General features: G+C 42.2%; 1 protein-coding gene across 1 annotated transcript in view; it reads right to left on the bottom strand.

The window, feature by feature from the left end:
- ZDHHC8 (zinc finger DHHC-type palmitoyltransferase 8) overlaps positions 1-24,886 on the bottom strand; it is an 83,613-nt gene that overhangs the window by 7,828 nt on the left and 50,899 nt on the right. The window contains exons 2-9 of the mRNA XM_044275590.1: positions 12,907-13,028; positions 7,018-7,175; positions 5,582-5,754; positions 4,819-4,921; positions 2,950-3,041; positions 1,241-1,373; positions 1,042-1,159; positions 67-176 (exon numbers count right to left, since the gene is read on the bottom strand). Coding sequence (XP_044131525.1) covers positions 67-176; positions 1,042-1,159; positions 1,241-1,373; positions 2,950-3,041; positions 4,819-4,921; positions 5,582-5,754; positions 7,018-7,175; positions 12,907-13,028 — 1,009 coding nt within the window. The remainder of the gene's footprint in view (positions 1-66; positions 177-1,041; positions 1,160-1,240; positions 1,374-2,949; positions 3,042-4,818; positions 4,922-5,581; positions 5,755-7,017; positions 7,176-12,906; positions 13,029-24,886) is intronic.

Genomic DNA, 24,886 nt, shown 5'->3' with positions numbered 1-24,886 from the left:
GTCGTATGCAGATAGCAGAAAAAAAATTACTTGTGGTTCCAATACCATGATGGCTTTTACTGTTACCTGTTCTGTTGCTGGATGGTAGTGCACTTTGGGATTTGCTCCAAATCTTGGACGGTATTTATACATGGCTGGAGTTGGAGGACTGATCATTTTTGGCGATAGTCCACTATCTGTGAAAAAAAATAACATTACAATTCCATAATTACATAGCAAACTTTTGTGCAAAGTTACTGTAACTTTTAAGTCCTAATACACAGTAGGTATTTTACAGCTGCAGTTATGTTGCTGGTATTTTTGGCCCTACAGAGTCTGCACCAGCCTTTAGGCTACCAAATGTGATAGCCTGCACAATCTATACATCAAAATTGGGACATGCAACCAAACAATGATCCAAAACACAAATATACATCAACAGGTTGGAAATGATTTATCTTAGAACGTATAAATTAAAATGGTGACTGTAATGCCATTGAAATACTGTGCCATGATCCTAAGCAGGCCGCTAAGGAAGAAAAATAAAACAGACACAAAAACGCCTCCTCGTCGCTCTATTCTATCAGTCTAAACTGTTTCTCCAGGAAGCTTTTTCTGAAGAGATTACCAACAAATGAGATTCCACTACATAATAAACAGAGGTCATCAATATGTATTTCTTAATGGAGTTGTCCCATCTGGACATACTACATAAATGTCCACTTTGTGCGAGTCTCACCTCTGGGACCCACTCCTATCTCTAAAACAGGACCCTGTCACAAACTGCTGTGAATGGAGAGCACACCAGGCATGAGCAACTTTCTCCATTCACTGCTGAAAATAGCCAAGTATGTGCACTTAGCTATTTTCAGAAGTCCCACGGCAGGGAATGGAGAAAGGCACACATGTACAGCCTGCTCTCCTTCACTGCTGTGCACAACGGGGTCCTGTTGTTGAGACAGGAGAGGGTCCCAGAGGTGGAACATCGGACATTTATGGAATATGACGGGGAATATGTCCAGATGGGTCAATCCCTTGAATAAAGAACCCTCCTGTTTATACCTTCATTATTTCCAAGTGTGCCCTTCAAGTCTGAATATTTGGTGGGGTCTCCTTTAGGAGGTAGTGGTGGCTGTATATCCAGAGATTTATCATTTATACCTTCCAGACTTCCTTTGGACTAAAATAAAAAAAATCATATGAATTAAGGGAGAGAATAGTAGAACAGAAATGAACACATTTTACTAAATCCGATATTCACCTTGGATCGGTGGAGGTTAGCCTGGATACCATTGTCGCTGATCTTTACCGTTATTTGCCTTTCTGACAGTTCCTGACGTATAAATGGAGGCTTGAGCGTGATTGATTGTCTCTTCTTTGGTTCAACCACATACCTTATGAGGCAGAGAAGTTTTCCTGTTAGACAACGTACTGACCAACCATGAGGAAAAAGTTTTACACAATGACGCAAGTCTGTTTATTCATCACTATAAAAGTTCCTAGGTTGATAAGTTATAGTCTTGTGCCTTTTAGTTTAGCACGTAAAATGCATACACTGCCAATGATAAGGGCACTTAGATATGTTTGAAACGATAAAGATGTTGTCCAGGCTAAGGGATAGCCTAATCTCAGAATAGGCCATCATTAGCTGCTCGCCATCTTCAGCGTAAAGAAGAACAAGGAGCCCTAGAAGTTATGATATTGTCCCCATAAAGCCCTGATCTCAACATCATTGAGTCTGTGTGGGATTACAAGAAGAGACAGAAGGGTTTAAGCAAGCCTACATCCACAGAAGATCTGTAGTTAGTTCTCCAAGATGATTGGGACAACCTCCCTGCCAAGTTCCTTCACACACTCTATGCATATGTACCTAGAAGAACTGATGCTGCTTTGAAGGCAAGGGGTGGTCACACCAAATATTGATTTCATTTAGATTTTTTTTTTTGTTTATTCACTTTGCATTTTAATTCATAAAAATAAACTATTGACACTTCTGTTTGTAAAAGTATTCTTGCTTTGCAGCATTTTTGTCTAAAACTTTTGCACAGTCCTGTAGAAGAGGATCCAGGTGGTGGGATGGAGCTACTGAGCATGTGTCTATACCAGTACTGGATACATTAAGGTGGCTGTTTTGAGAGGAAATCAATGGAAGAGAAGGGGGCACCATATATTTAACCGGAGCTCAATACCGGAAAAAAACTGATCAGTTTTATCCTAATGCATTCTGAATGGAGAGCAATCCGTTCAGGATGCATCAGTTCAGTCCCTCTTACGTTTTTTGGATGTAGAAAATACCGCAGCATGCTGCAGTTTTCTCTCCGGCCAAAAATACTGAACACTTGCCGGAATGCTGAATCCGGCATTAAGTGTTCCGGCAAAATGGATCCGGCTTTCCGGTTTGCACATGCACAGACCTTTAAAAATGCCAAAAATAAAATAATACCGGATCAGTTTTTCTGGATGACACCGGAGAGACAGATCCAGTATTTCAATGCATTTGTCAGAAGGATCCGCATCCGGATCGTCTGACAAATGCCATCAGTTTGCGTCCGGATTGCCGGAACCGGCAGGCAGTTCCGGCGACGGAACTGCCTGCCAGAATCCTCTGCCGCACGTGTGAAAGTACCCTTATAATTTCTATTGAAAGTGCATTCTGTAAATTGTCAGCTGCATCCACTGTGTCCATGGTAACAGACTACAAACTGTAACCTTTTTATGTAGTCATGAATGCTGGCTGACAGTTTGTAGTCTGTTGCCAAGAAGACAATTAACAGTAACTCACGATCTTTATCAAAATGCAGCAAATCTGAGCTAAACTGGACCTGCGCTGTACAAAAAAACAAAACAAAGAATAGATTTTATAGTGATTATCCTTATATGCAGAGGTAAATTTTATTTAGGATCGAAATCTTCTTCAAAGGGGACTGCACATATCACCTACACTGATGACTGACACACACAACTTCTTACCTTGGTGATAATGGGCTGCACAAAACATGCTGTATGTTCCCACAGCATCCTCTGGTGAATGGATTAACTCCTCCCCGAAATTTCCCTGTCACCTGGGTAACATTTTCACAAAAAAGGTGTAAGTTTGTGAAGAGGAAATCTAAAAGGTTAAAGGGAATGTGTCACCTATATTTTCGCTTTCTAATCAGTTTTCATTTTCAGATAAAAAATAAATAAATGTTTTCTGTACATGATTATGGGCGCAGCCATCTTGTTTGTGCTATTGTTAACCACATTTAGAGAAGTGCATAACAGCAGCCACCACGGACCACAGATACAATAACCTAGAGAGGGCTCATTGACTTCTATGGGAGGGTTTCCTAGGCATACTCTGTGACCTGTGTAGAATTCATTGTACAGGGAGGGAGTAGATAAGCTGCGATATCACCTATTGTGAATGGTGGATCCTGTGTTATGTAATTTTGCCTGTGATGAATGCTAAAAAGCAATCTCTACAGAAATAGTTGTGTTAGCTATTATTAAAGACTTAATGGCCAGTCTGAAAATTGCATGATTATATATTTTTTTCAAATGTTGTAAAAATTAAAAAGATTTAAAAAAAAGAAAATAAATCAAATCTATAAAATTTATTAACAAATATGCAAAAACCATGATTCAAACAGGTGGTCATTTTCTGATGACACATTCCCTTTAAACAAACAAAGCAGTTTTCTTTTCAGCCAGCAAGGATACATGGAGGTTAGGTCTCTGTTAGGGGTGGGCAATATAGAAGATATGCGATATAAACAATATAAATTTGGCCAACGATAGAGATTTTGTTTATATTGCCATATCGCAGAAGAACATGGCATGCGCCGATCTCGGCACGCACCATGTTCTCCTGAGTTGGCACTATGGAGAAGGAGAGAGCCCCTCCCTCCCCACTGTGTGCGGCTGCCGCTGACCGCCAATGAGAACAGACTAGGAGGAGGAGGGGAGGGACTGTGGCCACTCCACCACCAATGAGAACAGAGTAGGAGGAAGAGGGACTGTGGCCACTGCGCCACCAAGGAGAACAGAGAGGAGGAGGAGGAGGTGGTGAGGGACTGGCCACTGTGCCACCAATGAATATAGTTAATATGCCTGAATACAAACGTAGCCTGCATGTGCCATCCATATCCCATACCTGGCCTCTATTACTGCGAGCCGGGATCCGCCGCAATTATCCCCTCAGGTCCTGAGGGGTTAATTGCAGCGGCTCACGGAGCGCAGTAATAGAGGCCAGGTATGGGATATGGATGGCACATGCAGGCATATTAACTATATTCATTGGTGGCGCAGTGACCACAGCCCCTCCCTTCTACTCCCCCTCTTCTAAGTATTATATTAATTGCGCCCCCCCCCCTTCCACACGGATTAAATCACTGGTGGCAGTGGCCCCAGGGTGGCAGCTTCTGATCAGAGCCCCAGCAGTGTAATCGAGGGGCTCCGATCAGTTACCATGGCAGCCAGGACGCTACTGAAGCCCTGGCTGCCATAGTAAGCTCCCTGCTGCTGTGTGCACTATGCACAGGGCAGCAGGGAGAGTGTGAAGTCCTATTCACCCTGATAGAGCTCTATTAGGGTAAATAGGACAAGGGTTCTAGCCCCTAAGGAGGCTAATAGTTAGATTTTAGGCCATATCACCCACCCCTAGTCTCTGTTATACTAGCAAGTCTCCTCAAAAGAGGTCAGCATGTAATGCAGGTTAGTTGATTTTACGTCTTACTTAACCATAATGCATTTTACACCATAATACATTTTAGACCTAACTATAGGTGAAATTTGACAAAACTAAGGTCAGAACCTGTATGTGTCCAGTTTTTCAAACATTGAAAAAATACTTTTTACCTGTTCATTAGTGGTGCGACCTCGTACAACAAGAACAATATGGAAGCCAGTGAGACCAATAACAGGAATGAAAAACAGGCCAGTCACACACATGACTGATATCCTGGACCAACGGGATAAGGATTTTTAACTCTCCACAATTATTTTTAGTGAGATACATCTTTTCTGCAGAGAAACGTACTTTCATCAGACTGGCCTACCAACTCTTGTGCCCCGAGATGCTTTACTTCTCAAACCCATTGGTTATCAGACAAATGGCCTACAAGCTGCATGCTGCCAAGAAAATGTAAAAATTAAGAATTCAAGGTGAGCAGGGGTCCATTTCTTTCCCATTAGAACCACCACGAGATTGTCCGTCTGGATCAACACACGTTTCCTTGCCTGTTCTCCAACTACAGACAATGGGTGTTTTAGTTTTTTTACACCACAGATTTATTTGGATTAGGATATTAGTCAGGACAAACAATTATTATGGATAAATCTAATACATATTTTGCCTACTAACATTATCTAACCATAAATACTAATATCAAACATTAAAAGTGCAGGGTATTTATTTTCAAGGCAATGCAATCCAATATTGTGCCAACTAGCTCTTTTTGGCTATGATAACTTGATACCAGGACAGTAATCACTTGTAGAAATATGGCAATCATAAACTAATTAAGCAGAAAGGAATCACTACCATGAAATATGTTTGTTGACTGGCAACAGAAGGTCAACTAGAATTTACATTTGCTTTATGTGTGCAGTGAAAGGATACGTAATACTGGTGTGGGCTTCTCCCAGAACCTCCAGATGGTGCAGGACAAATATGAGGCCAAATGAGAAGACCCCGACCATGTGTGTGCTCAGAGACAGCAGGAACAGGAAGAAATAGCGGTAATTCCTGCGCCCTATGCAGTTATTCACCCAGGGGCAGTGATGATCAAAATCCTACAGACAGAAAATAGCCTTACATAAATCACAGTATTGTGATACTACAGATTTACAGTAATATTATACAGTAGTAATAAAAAATACATGATTATTATGACCATCTTTCTAACTTTTTAGACACCCCACACCACCATTGATCAGCTGTTCCAAAATACTTCTGGTGCCAGAACAACACAGCTCCATCCATTGCGTAGTGGACGGTGCTGTTTACTGCAGCGCTGCTCCAGTTTACTTCAATGGAAGCAGAGCTGCAGTACCTAGGTCTGTCCACTACGCAACGGACGAGGTGTTCAGTTCCAGTGAGAAGAGCTACTCTGAAACAGCTGATCGGTGGGGGTGTCGGACCTGAGCTGATCCGATACAGATGGCCCATCCTGAAGATAGGAATCCATATAAAAATCTTGCATAACACCTTTAAAATTCCTAATTCTATTCGGTATGAGCATGCACAAAGAATTATTGCTGAAGAATTTAGTACTAGTACAAAAGGTGGGAACAACAAATAAGTGCATTAGGTCATGCACAGGAATGGATTGGCTAAGAAATTCTACATATCTAATTGATATTTGTAGACTGTAAGCCCTTGCGGGCAGGGCCCCCTCTCCTTCTGTACCAGTTTCTAACTCGTCTTGCTCATGCTTATTGCAGTTGTCTGTATTATGTATGTATACCCCTTAAATGTACAGCGCCATGAAAGGAATGGCGCTTTAATAAATGATAATATGCCATCAATGCCTTCGATAAGAAAACATTGCTTAAGGTTACCTGTGACCTTAAAAAAATATCTATTATTGGTGTTCACGAGTATCTAAGCCTGCCACCTCAATTCTATGAGACATTTGCACAAGAGAGGAAATTTTCTATGCAGGTGCTATATCGCATCACATGGCGCCTGCGCAGGACGTTAGGGGAGAAAGCCAGGCACAACTTAAGGAGCAAGCAGCAGGGAAGTTCTGCATCAGTGTGACTTTGGGGAGAAAACCTTTGCAGCTTAGGTTAGGTATACAGCGTGAGCGGGGGGCTGGGGCACTTTGAAATCTAAAGCCCCCCCCCCCCCTTCCCGAGCACCTTGCAGCCGTTTTATGAAACTGCTTTTCCAGGACATTCACTACAGACAGAAACGACATAGAAGTATGTCTAGCATGCCTGGGCAACATTCTGCTGGCCATTACTGGCAGTTTAATGGTGAAAATTTGGCGAGATTGAGAACCTCCCTGAGAATACACAGAATAAAAATAGAAATGAAAGCCTAAGCCTTACCTCCACACAGTTATCACAGACACTGCAGTGTGAACAGCGAGGAGGCCGGTAAAAGTGACAGGTGGCACACCATTTCATCCGTACTTGTATTCTTTTGATCTCCACATTCTTGTAAAGGGGAGCTCTGAAGTCATCATCCTTGTCTTCATCTTCATCAGCTTATTAGATAAAAAAAAGAAAAAAAGAAAAAAACACAATCAAGAAGGGACTTGAACACAGACCATACAATCTATAACCAGCAATAGACTAGAATGCTAAATTACTCAAAAGGGCTATTCCAGTAATTTCAAGTTACCACTGGGACCCCCACCCATCACAAGAATGGAGACCTTGTAACCCTGGACATGAACAAGAGGCAGGTGCTCAGCTATTTTTGCCAGGTCTCAAAGCTGAATGGAGCAGCAGTGCAACCTGCCCATCTGTTTATTTTGCCAACCCTGCAGGATACAGAACCCACGTTCTTGTCATTGGAGGTGGTCCCAGCTGTAGGATCCCCACCAATCTAATAGGGGAGGACTTGAAAGTACCAGAATACCACATTAAGCCCCATGGCTTCAAGACTTATATGACAAAGCACAGGGTCAAAGTGACATGATTCCATGGACCTTTAGGCACCCTAAGGGAATCGGTCACTATGGTCTTGGACTATTTTCTGTAGTATGTCAAAGCACGTTTGAGAGATGAAAGCAGGAGCAGTAGGAAAATAAAAAAAATGTGATGTGGACTCTGTACCTGCAGCACAGTTCATATATTACTTCAGATAGTACTCCAGAATCAAGGTGACAGATGCCCTTTAAGAATATATTGTCCACTACAAGAAAAAATGCTTCCATAATAAAGTATCCAGTGGAGCACTGCAATGAACCATACTGAATGTGAAAGAAAGATAACTCCGCACCAAATTAGAGGCAGACAGACGTATAGCATGGCCCTAGGGATTTCTGTAGGAGCTTTATTATGTCTCCATACAACTCTGAGCATGTACAAAGCCGAGAAATGGCCATTCAGGGCATATTCCTCCTCTGGGACCTTCACCTATCTCCAGAAAGATCTCAGCCATCTCTGCATTATTTCTCCACCTGAATGCAGCGGATATGCCATAAACATCTCAGATGGGACTATGCCTTTCATGGAGTCTGTTTCCTGGCATTGTGCCTGATTTAACAATGAAGTTCCTGGTGACTGACTTCTTTAACTTCCAAAGTCACATAATTATTGAATAACATCTCCCCGAGTGGAATCAAACTCACAAATGATGCGAGTATGAATACAACTATGATTGCACCGGGTATCAAATTATCTATACCAGGGATGCTCAACCTGCGGCCCTCCAGCTGTAGTAAAACTACAACTCTCACCATGCCCTTCTGTAGGCTAATAGCTGTAGGCTGTCTGGGAATGATGGGAGTTGTAGTTTTGCAACAGCTGGAGGGCCGCAGGTTTAGCATGCCTGATCTATACCCAAACAATACTTTTGTCCCTGGATCAATTCTATACCGGGATTTGCTATTTACCGATACTAGGCTGCACAGCCTAGTATCACTGAGGGAACATGGCATGCGCCACTCTCGGCGCGCACCATCTTATCCTGCCATCCTGAGCAGACACAGTGGAGAAGTAGGGAGTCCCTCCCTCCCCACTGTGTGCGGCTGCCGCTGGCCATCAATGAAAACATATATAGATCAATTAATATAATACTGAGAAGAGAGGTATTAGGAGGGGAGGGACTGTGGCCACTGCGCCACCAATGAATATAGTTCATGCCTGAATACAAACGTAGGCTGTGGGTGACCGCCAAATCCCATACCCAGCCTCTATGACTGCGATCTGAGGGGTTAATTGAGGCAGATCGCAGCGCGCAGTCATAGAGGCTGGGTATGGGATTTGGCGGTCACCCACAGCCTACGTTTGTATTCAGGCATAAACTATATTCATTGGTGGCGCAGTGGCCACAGTTCCTCCCCTCTTCTCAGTATTTTATTAATTGCTCTCTATATATATATATATTAAATATAAACACAATAAAAAATTAATATATTACATATCACCACGTCCGAAAAAGTCTGAATGATTAAAATATTAAAAAATATCCTATGCAGTGTACACTGTAACAGAAAAATAAAAAAAATTCAAAATCATGCAGGTTACCATTTTTTGGTAACCTTGTTTTCCCCCCAAAATAGGGTAGGACTGTTCTATTATGGGCCAGACGTTCCATAAAATGCGTAATGCACAAGGCTTTTTTTGTGTTTTTATTTTTTTTGCGTGGTATCTAGTATTGCAATACTTTTTTATGGTATCGAAATAGAATCAAAATGTTGGTATTGTGACAACCCTAAATACACCTATACCTGAAAAAAAAAGGTCCACAAATCTGCAAATTTTTTTTCTTAAATCGCCTCCCTTTCCCCAAAATCTAAATAAACAAAAAAATAAACATCATGAAAATATTTATCCAATATGGCAAACTGCAAAACAGTAAAAAGTCAAAATGGACGAATTCGCCTTTTTTGGTTGCTTTACCTCTCACAAAAATAAATTTAAAAATTGAACAAAAAGTCACACAAAATCCAAAATGGTACCAATGATCGGCGCACAAACAAAACAAAAAAAAAAAACAACTTTACAAAATGTGGGATTCCTGTAATCGTACGGACCCGGAGAATGAAAGTAACAGGTCAGTTTTTATCACATAGGGAACACTGTAAAAACAAAACCCTTAAAAACTGTGGCAGGATTGCATTTTTTTTTTTTCGAATTTCACCTCATTTGGAATTTTTTGCCCGAGCTCTCTACTACATCGTACGCAATATTAAATAGTGGAATTAGAAAGTAAAACTTGTCGAGCAAAAAACAAGCCCTCATACGGCTATGTGAACGAAAAAAAATAAAAAAATAAAAGTTATGGACCCGGAAAGGTAGGGATATAAAAAAAAAAAATAAAATATCCCAATGTTATTCCATAGAGCAGCATTAAATTAATCTTAAAATGGAAAGACTATGGCACAACTAGGCCACTCACTGAAACTCACAAATGGGGAAGGAGGACATTAATCAGAGATTCAACACCGATGATGACACTGAACGAGCTCCAGATCCACAGTGGAGATAGAAGCATCTGACCTTGGGACCACTATAAGCCACACACCCCACAGAGTGGGAAATTATGGAAGAGTGGTCACCCGAAAAAAATAAATAAAATAAAAATCATAAAGAAAGCAAATTTTGAGTTCACCAAATAGCATGTAAAACATTGCATATGTAAAAACACATAGAAGGTTCTCAGGTCAGACGAGACTAAGGCCTCTTGCAAACGACTGTATGTATTTTGCGGTCCGCAAAAAATACAGATGACGTCTGTGTGCATTCCGTATTTTGCAGAACGGAACAGCTGGCCCCTAATAGAACAGTACTATCCTTGTACATAATGCGGACAAAAATAGTTCCATATTTCTGTTCCGCAAAAAAATAGAAACTGAATGCACATGGAGTACCTTCCCTTTTTTTTTTGCGGACCCATTGAAATGAATGGTTCTGTATACAGTCCGCAAAAAAAAACAAAAAAAAAAACGAACGGAACGGAAAGAAAATATGTTCGTGTGCAAGAGGTCTTACACTGAACTTTTGGGCCATCATGGGAAACACTGTGCGACATAAACACAACACATCCCATCACGCCAAGAACACTACTCCCAGAATGAAGTATGGTGGTGGCAGCATCATACCATGAGGGTGTTTTTCCATCAGCAGGGACTGGAAAACTGGTTGGAATTCAAGGAAAACGGATTGCAATAAATACAGGGCAATTCTTACCAGAGATTTGAGACTGGGAGGAGGACAATGACCCTAAACATATTGCCAAAGCTAAACTGGAGTGGTAGAAGGGGGACATTTAAATGTCCTGGAATAACCTAGTCTATGTCCAGATCTCAATTCAATTGAGAATCTGTGGCAAGGCTTGAAGACTTCTGTATACTAACGTAAAAAATCCAACTTGAGGCAGTTTTGTCTGGAAGAATGGGCAACAATCCCAGAGTTTAGATGTGCTAGATAAATCCAAAGAGACTTGCATCTGCAATTGTAGCAGAATGTGGCTCCACAAAGATTTGACTTTCAGGAAGTGAATAAAATAACTGATTAAAGGAATACTAAAATGAATGATAAAAGAAAGCAAGAAATATATAGTTGCCATGAACGTTTTGGTCAGTCTGCAGTATTTTATGCATCATTATTAGGGATGAGCAAATCGACTTCACATAAAACATCTAAAGTCGATTTGCATAAAACCTTGTTCTAATACTGTACGGAGCAGGAGCTCCCGTACACTATTAGAATGTATTGGCTCCGATGAACCGAAGTTATTGCTTTGCGAACTCTCGCGAGACTTCGCTCAATAACGTAATAAATTATTTTGTACTGTAAAAAAAACATTTCCCGAACTCACGTTCGGTTCCAAGGTACCACTTGGAGCCAATACATTCTAATACTGTACGGAGCTCCTGTTCCGTACAGTATTAGAACGAAGTTTCAAGCAAATCGACTTCAGATGTTTTAATGGTGTCATCTCAAACAATGGTGCATGTCGCTACGATATGCCACCAATGTCAGACAGGTGTGGGTCCCACCTCTTGGACCCGCTCCTATTTCCAGAACGGGACCCTGAAAGTGAAGGAGAGTGCATCCAACGTGCTCTCCATTTATTTTTATCGGAGTTCCAAAAATTTCGGAAGTCTCATAGAAGTGAATGGAGAGCGCACATGCATGCACAGCCACCCCTCTATTCACCTCTGTGGGACTACCAGAAATAGCAAAGCAAGTGCTTGCTTTTTTTCAGAACTCAATGGAGGGTGGCCAAGCTTGTGTGGTGCTCTCTCCTTCACTTTCAAGGGCCTTTTCTGGACATAGGAGCAGGTACCAGAAGTGGGACCTGCACCTGTCTGACATCAGTGGCTTATCCTAGGGATATGCCACCAAAGTCTGAGATGAGACAACCCCTGTAACTACCTTTTTTGTCTACCGCAGACAGAACACAGCAGGGAGGTTCCTGCTTCAGCCAGTTGTTTCACGGCAAGACACAGGACTGGGACACGACGGGACATGGTTGACCTTCTGGGACACAAAGAAGATTTCCTTACATATTACTCAGTTTTAATAGGAGACAAAATAGGACCAATTAAATGGAGGAAATTAAGGGGAATGCGCTGAACTTTTTTGTGCAGAATCTGACACCCGATGACATAGGATTATTGTAGAATTTAATCTAATTTGCATCTTTACATGCTAAACGTTTAGGCCCATATTTCATTATATTTGTTTAGGTCATAATACACACTGCGCACTTTACACAGTAACAAAGCATAGTGAATGTAATCCCTAAAGAAGTGGGTATGGAATGTATCCATAATTCCATTCAAAACCGATGATTAGGTATATGGAAAACATTTAGGAAAATAACCATGGGTGTAGCAGTTTACTTTGTGGAAGGCTGGCATTTCTATTCTAAGCTTTTTTTATTCTTTAATCTCCTTTGTTATACAATGTGGCAGCGCAGGGTTAATCTTCAGCAGGAAAAGACTTGCTAGGTAGGTAGCTTTGGCAAAATGATTCCATTTGTGCTGAGCAAAGGCCTGCGTCCTGCCCGGCTCTGCTAATCTCACCGTCCTGTTGTCTTATTAATATTGATTGCATGGAGCCAGCGATGGGTTCAGCTCGAGGTCTCCCTGTGATGCGAGTCCCTATACAAGGCAGATGGGAGTCAGCAGCCACAATCCACACACTTATCATACTCTAGAGCTAAAACTGACAGCTTCAGCAACACCATAAACCTCACGTGAGGTCGCTCCATCTGCACAGCAATATTTGCGATATTCCTAAAGGGGGAAAAGTTACCTCTTGGGAAGATACCAGGATCCATAAAGGTTGCCATGCTGAAATTTGCCAACACAAAGAGGAACACAAGCCCATTGTACACTGGGATAGCTGGAGAGATTTCTCTTGTTAACCAAGGGCACCTAAAGAAAGAGAGAAGATGCTGCATAAAACACTTTTATTGACTGGTAAAGTATAGGGAATTCTACTCTGGCACACAAGACAGCAATGTATTCAAAATCCAAGACCAGGTCCACAGAATCGATAACGAGCGTCTTATAAATAGTGAGATTTGTGAATTTCACATGGAAAACAATGGAAGGTGGATTCTGAGTGAATGTATTGCATGCTGAAGTGAACATACCCCAAAGCCACTATCACATGGTCTGTATTTGTAAGCCAAAACCAGGAGTGGAGAAAAAGTATTGGAAAAACGTGTGCCTCTTCAAGGTTTTGAGCCCATTCCTGTCTTTGTTTTAGAAATACTGTGAAAGTTCGGGAACCTATGACACATATATATTACAGACTAACCATGGGATTAACTCACGTGAACTCACAGCCTCATAGATCCCCATGAAGCTGGGAGTTCAGGTCAGTTAAACTCAAGGTTGGGCTGCAACACATCCAGGGAAAACGGATGTATAATGCACTGGAATAATGACATCATAATGAATAACAAATCCGGCCTTAGCCTATATGTTACTACAGAGGTTCATTACCCAGTTCCCATTCAATAACTCAGAAAATGGATTCACTTTTCTTAACTCATTAATGGACTACATGGATAGATCAATCATGGCTGAAATATCAATAAAACTATACGTTATCGTAGTATAAAATGATTAGGATGGGTCAGTAGTTGACATTTGACAAATGGGCAAACCTGGCCATACACAGGAGATTAAAGCTGGCTGGAATGAGGGATGTTGGCCATTACGGCCGACTGACATTTAAAAAGTAGCATGAAAGATCGTGCACGATGATTGACGGCAGACTGTTCTCGGCCATGATGGAAGATTTTGCTCGTTGTCGGCTGAAACTGCATCTTTATGGCATGATCAGCTATTTGTCTGCCATTGTGCTCAAGAACTGACTCCCTGATCGGATCATTCATCCAAACAATCACATGGATGACTGATCGGCCACAATGCATCCAATCATTGTCTCAAGTGTATGACCAGCTTAAAGAGCCCTTTACACGGGCCGAGAATCCGCCAGATAATCGATAACAAGTGTTCATAGGAACGGTCGTTAGCGATTATTTGGTGATGTAAAGGTGCTGCCGATTACCCAATGAACGAGAAAAAGCTCACTCGTCGGGTAATTGGATTATTTGTGTATGCAAAGAAGGTGCTCTCTAAACAGCCTCTGGTGCCGGCAAACAATGATTCTGTATGGGAACGAGTGATGGCACTAGTGATCACTTCTCCCCATACATGTAATAGCAGAGGTCTCCTCCACTAATGAGCAGGCGATTGCCAGGAAGGAACGCTTCCTTCCCAACAATTGCCTGCTGAATTGTCCTGTCTAAAGGGACCTTTACTGAGAGTAATGCCTGCATTAGACTGGCCGATTGCCAGCCAGTTTATCATTAACGAGAATTCACAGGAACACTTGTTAGTGATGATCTGGCAGTCTAATACTACCGCTGTTTAATCGTTCATTGGGCAATCAGCATCTTGCTGGCGGCAGATCGGCAAACAACTAGACAGCATGGGGACAAGCGATGGCATAATGATCGCTCGTCTCATCCCGAGAAGGAGATCGCTGCATGTTCTAGCAACTTTGTCCTCTGCCAGCAAGCAAGCAATTGCTGGGAAGGAACGCTTCCTTCCTGACAATCGCCTGCAGGATCGGACTGTCTAACACCGATCCAAAAGGAATTGAATGCAATCTATTGTTCCCAGTTATCAGAAAATTCAGATAAGGAAAGTTAATGATGTAGTAGATGGTACCCAGGTGTAGGAATGCCAGAATGGTGTACGGTGGCTTAAATGACCCTTAATGTTGGTGAACGCGTCACGGTGCTTCTACCTGTATACGCTGGACCCTAAGCGTTGGCTCCAAAGCAATGAAAAGGGGGTAGTTGAATGATGGAATAAAGAATAAATTGAGTCCATAACTTGTGATGAAGTTGAAAACAGCTTTACTTTGCTTAAACGTTTCTCCAAACAGTTTCAGGCTTTGTCTTGGTTCCCAGCAGGCTTTAGCATTAACGGTCTGTGACAGGCAAACGTCTCTCTGCTGTGCTGACAGGCTTAAATAGAATCTCTGCTTCGGCAGGATGCTGCAACTTCTCTCTGTAGTCTGATTCTAGATTTGTCCAGGGAGCTATATTTCGTGCCTTCAGAGGCTCCAAGCTGTGGCTTCTACGTCCAGCAGAGCTGAAGGTGCTCTAGCTGGCCTAGACAAGGCTTGGCATGGGCACATCAAATGGCGACGTGCCCAGCCCTTGCTTCCTTCCCCAAGCAGGGGGTAAGCTAGACCAACTCAGTAACACTCCACTCTCCCTGCAGCAACTGGGACATGCCCACCACACCGCAGAGGGGGTGTTAGAATGTAATTCTCCATTCTATGCAACTATTAGGGATCGACCGATATTGATTTTTTTTAGGGCCGATACCGATAATTTGTGAACTTTCAGGCAGATAGCCGATAATTTATACCGATATACTGGGAATTTTCATTAAAAAAAAAAAAAAAAAAAAAAATCCTACACAAATCTGCTGAAAATTTATGTTTATTGTTAATGTGTAGTTTTGTTTTTGTAAATTTTATTTTTCATTTATACTTAATATTTTGGTTATTTATTTTTTTAAGTTTTAGTTTTTTTCTAACTTTTAGCCCCCTTAGGGACTAGAACCCTTGTCCTATTCACCCTGATAGAGATCTATCAGGGGGAATAGGAGATCACACTGTCCCTGCTGCTCTGTGCTTTGTGCACACAGCAGCATGGAGCTTACAATGGCATCCAGGGCGTCCTGGCTGCCATAGTAACCGATCGGAGCCCCAGGATTACACTGCTGGGGCTCCGATCGGAGGAGCAGGGGAGAGGGGATCATGTGGCCACTGCCACCAATGATTAATACTGGAGGGGGGGCTTGGGGGCGCACTGCGCCACCAATGTTTTTAAATTGGGGGGCGCACTGCGCCACCAACGAAGTTAAATCTCTAATTTATTCAGATACAGGAGGCAGGAGCTGCAGAATGACATAGCCGGCTCCCGACCTCCTATGAGCGGTAGCTGCGATCCGCGGCACCTGAGGGGTTAACCGAGGATCGCAGCTACAGCTCATAGGAGGTCGGGAGACGGCTATGTGATCCTGCAGCTCCTGCCTCCTGTTCAATTTTAATGAATGAGAGAATCCTCTTCATTGGTGGCGCAGTGGCCACAGCCCCTCCCCTTCTCTTGTAGGGGACAAGAGAAGGGGAGGGGCTGTGGCCACTGCGCCACCAATGAAGAGGATTCTCTCATTCATTAAAATTGAACAGGAGGCAGGAGCTGCAGGATCACATAGCCGGCTCCCGACCTCCTATGAGCTGTAGCTGCGATCCTCGGTTAACCCCTCAGGTGCCCTCCCATTGGCTGCAGAGGCAGCAGCAGCACAGGGGGAGGGAGACACTGCTTCCTTCTCCCCTGTGCTGCTGAGGGAACACGGAGAGCGCTGTCAGCAGCGCGATCTGCGTTCCCCATAAGTTATCGGAATATCTGCAAAATAAATGCCGATACCGATAACAGTCAAAATCCTCAATATCGGCCGATAATATCGGTAAAACCGATAATCTGTCGATCCCTAGCAACTATAGCTCTGCCATTCACGCTGCCACCTGCTGATGAACCAGGCATATTACATTTGAACATAACCATGGCAAAATAGGAAATGCACATTGTGAAGGACTTGGAAATAAATACACAGGATGACACTAGGTTAACCATAGGAGATAGTAGCGAGGTGCATAAGTAGTAATGACACTCTGGGGCGTTGCAGAAGCATCATTTTGCATATCATGCTACAAGACGGCACAAAATAAAAAGCACAATCTGAAAACAGGTCACACATGAGCTAGCGGTCCAGATATTGCTCACGCATTCTGCACGAGCATACCTGCTTGGCCGAAACAACATGATTATTTCCACGGAAAGAGGAACAAGTCTCTGACCTCTCTGGCTGCAGCACATCTCCTGTGGCCTGTTGAAATCCAACATGCCATATCCCTCTGTGTCTCCCCATTCCTGTTACCCCCATAATTGCCATATATAAAAGCCAGAATGTGCCAATACACATTATATTGTAGTCTGACCCTTAAAAAAAAAAAAAAAAAAGCTGTCCAGACATTTTAGATAGCCGTTGGCTAAATGCACATTTAGTTGATATATATCCTCCTATAGATAGAGAAGAAAGAGAGAAGAAAGCTACTGACCAATACCTCTAGAGGAGCTTCTCTCTACTGTCAACAGATAGATCAGGCTACAAAATACAGTACTCAGATTGATGGCAACTTATACTGTATTCTGATTTAATGACAGTATAAGTTGATTTTGCAGATATCCCATGTTGACCTGCTACGTGCTAACCAACATAGGACCTGCAGTTCAAATATGCTGGGTCTCTTCAGAGAGACTAAGTGTATTAGAATGAATGACCCAGGGTTTTTATTTGCTATTGAGATGCCATGGTCACAGTTGAATTACTTCAATTGGCATTATTGCCGGTTGCGGAAATTACCTGCGGGCCTCTGCTGTTTGAAACAGCAGAGACCTGGCGGTTATGGTGCCCGCTGCATGCGCATGCGGTCCGAACCTGTTAGGGTTTAAGGGGTTATCCAATCACACTGATTCTACTTACCTTGCTCCCGTGTCGCTTCTGACACCCGCACGGCCATCACTGCATCTCCCGTTGTGCTGATGAAAACATCTGGTCACGGGAAGAGCAGTAAATAGCAGGCCGTGACAGAAATGAGCCTTACTAGCATCATCCACGATGCGGGTAAATGAAGCTACGCGGGAGCCCGGGAGCAAGGTAAGTAGAGTCAGTGTGAGGGGCCCAGGCAGTAGGGATGGCATTTTAGGGGTTGGATAACCCCTTTAAGGCTTGTTCACAATCATCATTAGGAAAGGCCAGGTGATGCAAACTTCAAGCGCTTTATAAATATGCAGACGAAACCAACATTGTCCCAAAAAAACAGCATCCATTGGTTTGTCAAAGTAGCTGCCCAACACTCTGAAAATGAAAATGGATAAGTCCCAGGAAGCAGGAGAAGCCAATAAAAGATGGCAAAGCGTTTTTCAGGCTTCCATTTCCTCAGTTCGCAATGTAATTAAGAGTCAGATGCTCATAGGATTTCTAGAAAGACAATTCAGAACCCCTGCTAGACCTTCTGGAGTTGTGGTACATTGTTCTACTGTTCAGCGACACTTGCACAAATATGGCCTTCATGGAAGAGTCATGAGAAGAAAACCTCTCCATTCTCACCACAAAATTCAGCATCAGAAATTTGCAGAGGAACATCTAAAAAAGTCTGATGCATTTTGGAAACAAGTTCTCTGGACCGATTAGTAGGGATGAGCGAATCGACTTTGGATGAAACATTCCTGAACTCTGGAACCGAACCCGAGTTCAGGAAATTGTATTTTACAGTACAAATTAATTTATGAAGTTATTATGCGAAGTCTCGCAAGACTTTGCGAAGCAATAACTTCGGTTCATCTGAACCAATACATTCTAATACTGTACGGAGCTCAGTCAATTCGCTCAGCCCTACTGATTAGGTTAAAAATATAACTTTTTGGTCACAATGAGCCATGGTTTGGTTGGGCACAGAATGTCATGAAAGGGACATCTCTTTGACCATTAAGCATGAAAGTGGATCAATCATGGTTTCAGGACGTGTTGCAGCCAATGGCACGGGGACATTTCAAAAGGTAAAGGGAAAAAAAAAAAAAAAAGGAGTCTATGAAATTCCAGCAAATTCTGGACGCAAACATATCAACTGTAAAAAACTGCTGAAGTTGAAAAGAGGATGGCTTCTAAAAATGGATAATGATCTTAAAATCTTAAAAACACACCTCAAAATCCACTATAGACTACATCAAAAGGTGCAAGCTGGCCTTTTTACCAAGGACCTCACAGTCCCCGCATATGAACATCATTGAAGAAAAAATAATCTGTGGACAGACCTCAAAATAACAGTCCATAGAAAACAGCCCAGGAGAACTGAAGACTTTTGCCAGGAAGAATTGATGAAAATCACTAAAAAACAAGAAATGAAAGACTCTTGGCCGACTACAAAAAGCATTTACAAGCTGTGATATTTACCAAATGGGGTGCTACAAAGGGTTGCTTCAGGCCTCTTCTTTTTTGTTGTGTTTTTTTTGTTATGAATGTATCATCTTTAGCATTATGCCTTTTGGAGATCATTTAATCTTTAAATTTATTAACTGTTCCAAGTAACAGTAATTTTGACCAGGGGTGCCCAAACATGAGCATGCCACTGCCTATTTATTCAGCATTGTGGCCTTTTTAACCACAATTTACTGTATTCCTGTCATGCCTTTACTGATATTCAGTGCTGTACATGGTGACTTTAAGGGCTCTTTCACACCTGCGTTCTTTTCTTCCGGCATAGAGTTCCGTCGTCGGGGCTCTATGCCGGATAAATCCTGATCAGTTTTATCCTAATGCATTCTGAATGGAGTGAAATCCGTTCAGGATGCATCAGGATGTCTTCAGTTCCGTAACGGAAAGTTTTTTGGCCAGAGAAAATACCGCAGCATGCTGTGCTTTTTGCTCCAGCCAAAAATCCTGAAGACTTGCCGCAAGGCCAGATCCGGAATTAATGCCCATTGAAAGGCATTGATCCGGATCCGGCCTTAAGCTAAACGTCGTTTCGGCGCATTGCCGGATATGACGTTTAGCTTTTTCTGAATGGTTACCATGGCTGCCAGGACGCTAAAGTCCTGGCAGCCATGGTAAAGTGTAGTGGGGAGCGGGGGAGCAGTATTCTTTACCGTCCATACGGCTCCCAGGGCGCTTCAGAGTGACGTCAGGGCGTCCCACGCGCATGGATGACGTGATCACATGGCACGTCATCCATGCGCATGGGGCGCTCTGACGTCATTCTGGAGCCGCACGGACTGTAAGTATACTGCTCCCCTGCTCCTACTATGGCAACCAGGACTTTAATAGCGTCCTGGCTGCCATAGTAACACTGAAAGCATTTTGAAGACGGATCCGTCTTCAAATGCGTTCAGTACACTTGCGTTTTTCCGGATCCGGCGTGTAATTCCGGCAAGTGGAGTACACGCCGGATCCGGACAACGCAAGTGTGAAAGAGGCCTAAGTCAGCAAATGACCTTTCAGTACAAGCCCCCTGCAAAGTCCACCTCTCTCTGTCCATCTACAATATCTTCACAACATAACTCCACATATGTACTCTTACTGTCCATGTAGGCAACAGCTGGGATTTCTGCAATACAGCTATATCCCTGGTTTTCAGAGAAATTATTAAAGAAAAAAAAAGTGCCACAAAGGGTCAAAAATTAAAACATAATACATACTCATCTTTACAGATCAACCGCCTCTGCCTTTCCGTCGGTCCCACTGCTCTTCACCACCTGGTCCATGCTGGCTACTCCGCTAATCACTGTCTGTAGAGGTAACAGACCTCTGCCAGTGACTGATTGAGCGAGTCTTTCCTGGCATTTTCCAGCATGTTTAGCCAGAACTAGGAATTACAGTGGGGACCAGACCAGTGACAGATCAGCAGCAGCAGGTGGGCAGTGAGAGAGAGAATGGTTAGGTTTTAATTTTTTACCCTTTCTGGCCTATCTTTTAAAATCAACATTGATTTCCCTACAAATCCCCTTTAATGGTTTTCTACTGCCATGGTCCTTAGTTTAATGGGAATTTTTTTTAACGTTTACTTTATAGCCTTCTTCCATAAATCAGTAATACATGTAGCGAACATCACTGTCAGCCTCTCATATTCCAAGATAACCTCCAGCATTTCAATACTTATTCAAAGTCTCAAGCACAAGGAGCCGTGACCCAGCACTAACGCTCTGCACACACGCATGAGCCATGGACTGAAAAGCATTTTTCCTTGCCTACTCGTCCTTTCCCGTAAATTGAACAATATGTTCCATTCTGTTAAGTTCAGAGAAACATGTTCTCCAGCATTTATCAATATGCAGAACAGTGAAATCACAGCATGCTCCCTTTAAACTTGGGAACAGTGACAGTTTAATAACATGCATTTCAGCTCATTTAGACATTTCTTAGACCCTCTATGTTTTATGCTGTATTCCAACAGATTCCACATATTATACCGGGGATTTTTGGGTTTATGCAAATAAAGCTTGTTCATTGCATAATTAAAGACGAATGGCATCACTGCACTGGTAACTTCCTTCCTAAATGAAAAATAAGCAGCCTTCTACATAGTTATCCTTAAAAATGTGCTTTTTGATACTGTGCAGTGTGTGCAAGTTCTTCACCTAGCTGGTAGTGCTGCAGAATCTGACCTACAAATCCATGTTGAATGACATGGAGGACAGCACTTCTCCATAAATGCAGTCTCTTTATTCGGTTAATACCATACAGGCAAAGTTTCAATCCATGTATACAGGTGGCCAGTAGGCTATAAGGTGCTACTTTTATGGAAGAAGTGTCCTTAAAATCTTTCTAAATGGATTTAGGTCAAGTTCTGTTAAATTTTAGCCTCATCTGACCAGATAACCTTCTTCCATGTCTTTGGGGAGTCTGCCACATACTGACCATATCAAACTCCAAACATGTTTCCTTATGTTTTTCTTTAAAAAATGTTTTTTTTCTGACCACTCTTCTATAAGCCCCACTCTGTGGGGTGTTCGTCTTAGGCCGAATGCACACGAAACTCATGGACCAGGCAAGGAGGGTACTAATAAGATTCAGCAAAGGCTCCAACAATAACATTGAACGAGCTCCTAAGATCCACAGTGAAGGATGCAAGGATCTGTCCAAAGTATAAGGCCGAATGTTTCACGGCCGTGAGCGGTCCGTGGAACCACGGGCTGGATTCCTGCTGAGAGCAGGAGCGCACGGCGTCATTGGTTGCTATGACGCCATGCGCATCCTGCTGCCACAATATAGTAATACACTGGTATGATCTATACCAGTGTATTACTGTACTGCGGCGGCGCAGGAAGTTGTCTGGATGCGGCCTAGCCGGATATGGCTGTTCAGCACCAGAACCCATAGACTATAATGGGACCCTGCAGAGATGGCAGCATTCGGCCAAACAAAAACAGTTGTGTGCAGCAATATGCATTTATGCCAGGTATCGGCCAGATTCCCAGCAGATGCCATTACAGTCTATGGGGCCTGGCAGGCACGCCGCACTATCCAGCTATGTCGGATCCAGAGAACTCCAGCAGGTTGTTCCTCTGCTGGAACAGCCTGAAGGATTGCGAATGTGAAATTAGCCTTCGTACAACCTGTTTAATTCACAGAAACCACAAACATTTGTAAAAATATTTTTTGCCTTGTCGTAGGTGTCCATATCCTTTAATATCTGCTTTTAAATATATTGCACATTTGATTTTATTCTGATATATATATATATATATTCTAGGGAGAAAATACCTTACAAAAGGCGCACAATAGCGTCTCTGATGCCCCGTACTACACCACCATATACTTCACAGGTTTACGCTCTGAAGTGACTGAACTGGAAACAAATCCAATACTTGTAGGAGGAAACACTACTACTCAGTATCAACATACTAATGCCATGACATCAGTGCTGGAAACCAATACCGAATGGTGGAGGAGAACAAACATCTGCCCTGTACATAAATACTTCATATATGTGTAATGAAGTTATGGAACTAATCATACCTAGAACAGCTACACGGGAAGATGACTTGCTAACTCTGCTTCCTGTTGTCTCATACAAATGTATATACATGAAACGGATGGTAAAATATACAATTTTATTGAAAGATCTTGACACTGGTTCGGACACAGAAGGGTAAAGACGGACAAAAAGCTGCTTTGACACAAAACACATGCATCTCAACGTCTGTCACTAGTAAAAAGCTAAAAGGAGTCGGAGTGGATATAAAGTTCTCATTTACCGTACCAAACAAAATGAAAGTCGCCCTCCATATGCTGAACCTAAGGTCTTAACCCTTTGTGGACATGAACAATCGCCATAACTGATGTAATAATATTAATGTACAGGTTGTGGTAGTCAAGTAAAGTAGTTATTTTCCATGAAGAAGGAAAGCTGTTTTTCTAGTGCCATGTATTGGGGGTAGCTCCCTACGAGTCAACGTCTGAACTTATAACAGGCCTTGTAGCAGGACCATGGATATAAGTAAAAAAAATAAGGCCTCACGCACATGACTGTATGTTCAGTCCACATGCAAACCACATTTTTTGCGGATTGGATGCAGACCCATTCATTCTAATGGGTGTCGCAAAAGATGCGGACAGCGTGCTATCTGCATCCGTATGTCCATTTCACTGTCCCACAAAAAAGATAGAACAAACGGATATCACATTTCTGCAGGAGTAAATAAAAATATCGGCATGGAAATAGCCAGGACCCATGTTTTGTGGATCAGCAATTTGCGGACTGAAAAATGGATATGGTCGTGTGCAATCGGTCACAGGAAGAGACCTATCCACAGACAACTGTTTCTGCTGCTTGTCAATGCAGATCAGGGTGCTGGTTGGCTATGTAGGACCCTGTTAACCCCTTCAAGACCAAGCTAGTTTTTACCTTCAGGATCAGGCCATTTTTAGCAAATCTGACATGTGCAACTTTATGTGGTGATGACTTTAAAAAACACCTTTACTTATCCAGGCCATTCTAAGATTGTTTTCTCGTCACATATTGTACTTCATGACACTGGTAAAATTGAATCAAAATATTCCATTTTTATTTATAACAAAAAATACCAAATTTACATTTAGAAAAATTAGCAAATTTCAATCTCTCTACTTTTATAATAGTAATACCTCCAAAAATAGTTTTTACTTAATCCAGTAACAAAGCAAGGGTTAACAGCCATACAAAACTCAATATTTATTACCCCAATTCTGTAGATTACAAAAAAAAACTATTTGTGATCGTAAACTGCTGAACGGGCACACGGCAGGGCGCAGAAGGAAAGGAATGCCATATGGTTTTTGGAGGGCCATGTCACATTTGAAGACCCCCTTGATGCACCTCTAGAGTAGAAACTCCCCAAAATTACCCCATTTTGGAAACTACAAGATAAGGTGGCAGTTTTGTTGGTACTATTTTGGGGTACATATGATTTTTGGTTGCTCTATATTACACTTTGTGAGGCAAGATAACAAAAAAAAAAGCTATTTTGGCACAATTTTAATTTTTTGTTATTTACAATGTTCATCTGACAGGTTAGATCATGTGGTATTTTATAGAGCAGGTTATTACGGATGCGACAGTACCAAAAATTACAGTACCAAAAATTACTCCATATTCCGAAAGCCATAGTTTTTTTTTGTCTTATGTAGGGTCTCATTTCTTGCGGGATGAGATGATGGTTTTATTGGTACAATTTTGGAGTGTGTATGACTTTTTGATAGCTTAGTATTACACTGTAAAGTGAAAAGAGTCTGAGAGCCATAGTTTTATTTTATTTTTGGGGCGATTGTTTTAGGTAGGGGCTCATTTTCTGCGGGATGAGGCGACGGTTAGATTGGTATTATTTTGGGGGGCATACACCTTTTTGATTGCTTGGTGTTGCACTTTTAGTGATGTAAGGTGACAAAAAAAGTTTTAGCAGTTTTTATTTTACTTTGACAGTGTGGTTAGGGGTTAGGTCATGTGATATCTTTATAGAGCTGATCTATATGGATGCGGCGATACGTAATAGGTCTACTTTTCTTTTTTTCCCCATTTTTTACAATTTTTTTTACTTTATTTTGGATAAATGGACACTATTTTTTACTTGAAACTTTAATATTTTTTTATTATAAAAAAAAAA

The sequence above is a fragment of the Bufo gargarizans genome, chromosome 1, assembly GCF_014858855.1.
Source record: "Bufo gargarizans isolate SCDJY-AF-19 chromosome 1, ASM1485885v1, whole genome shotgun sequence".
Taxonomy (NCBI): domain Eukaryota; kingdom Metazoa; phylum Chordata; class Amphibia; order Anura; family Bufonidae; genus Bufo; species Bufo gargarizans.
Note: the sequence above shows the minus strand (reverse complement) of the source record. Positions and strands in the feature narration are given on the sequence as shown.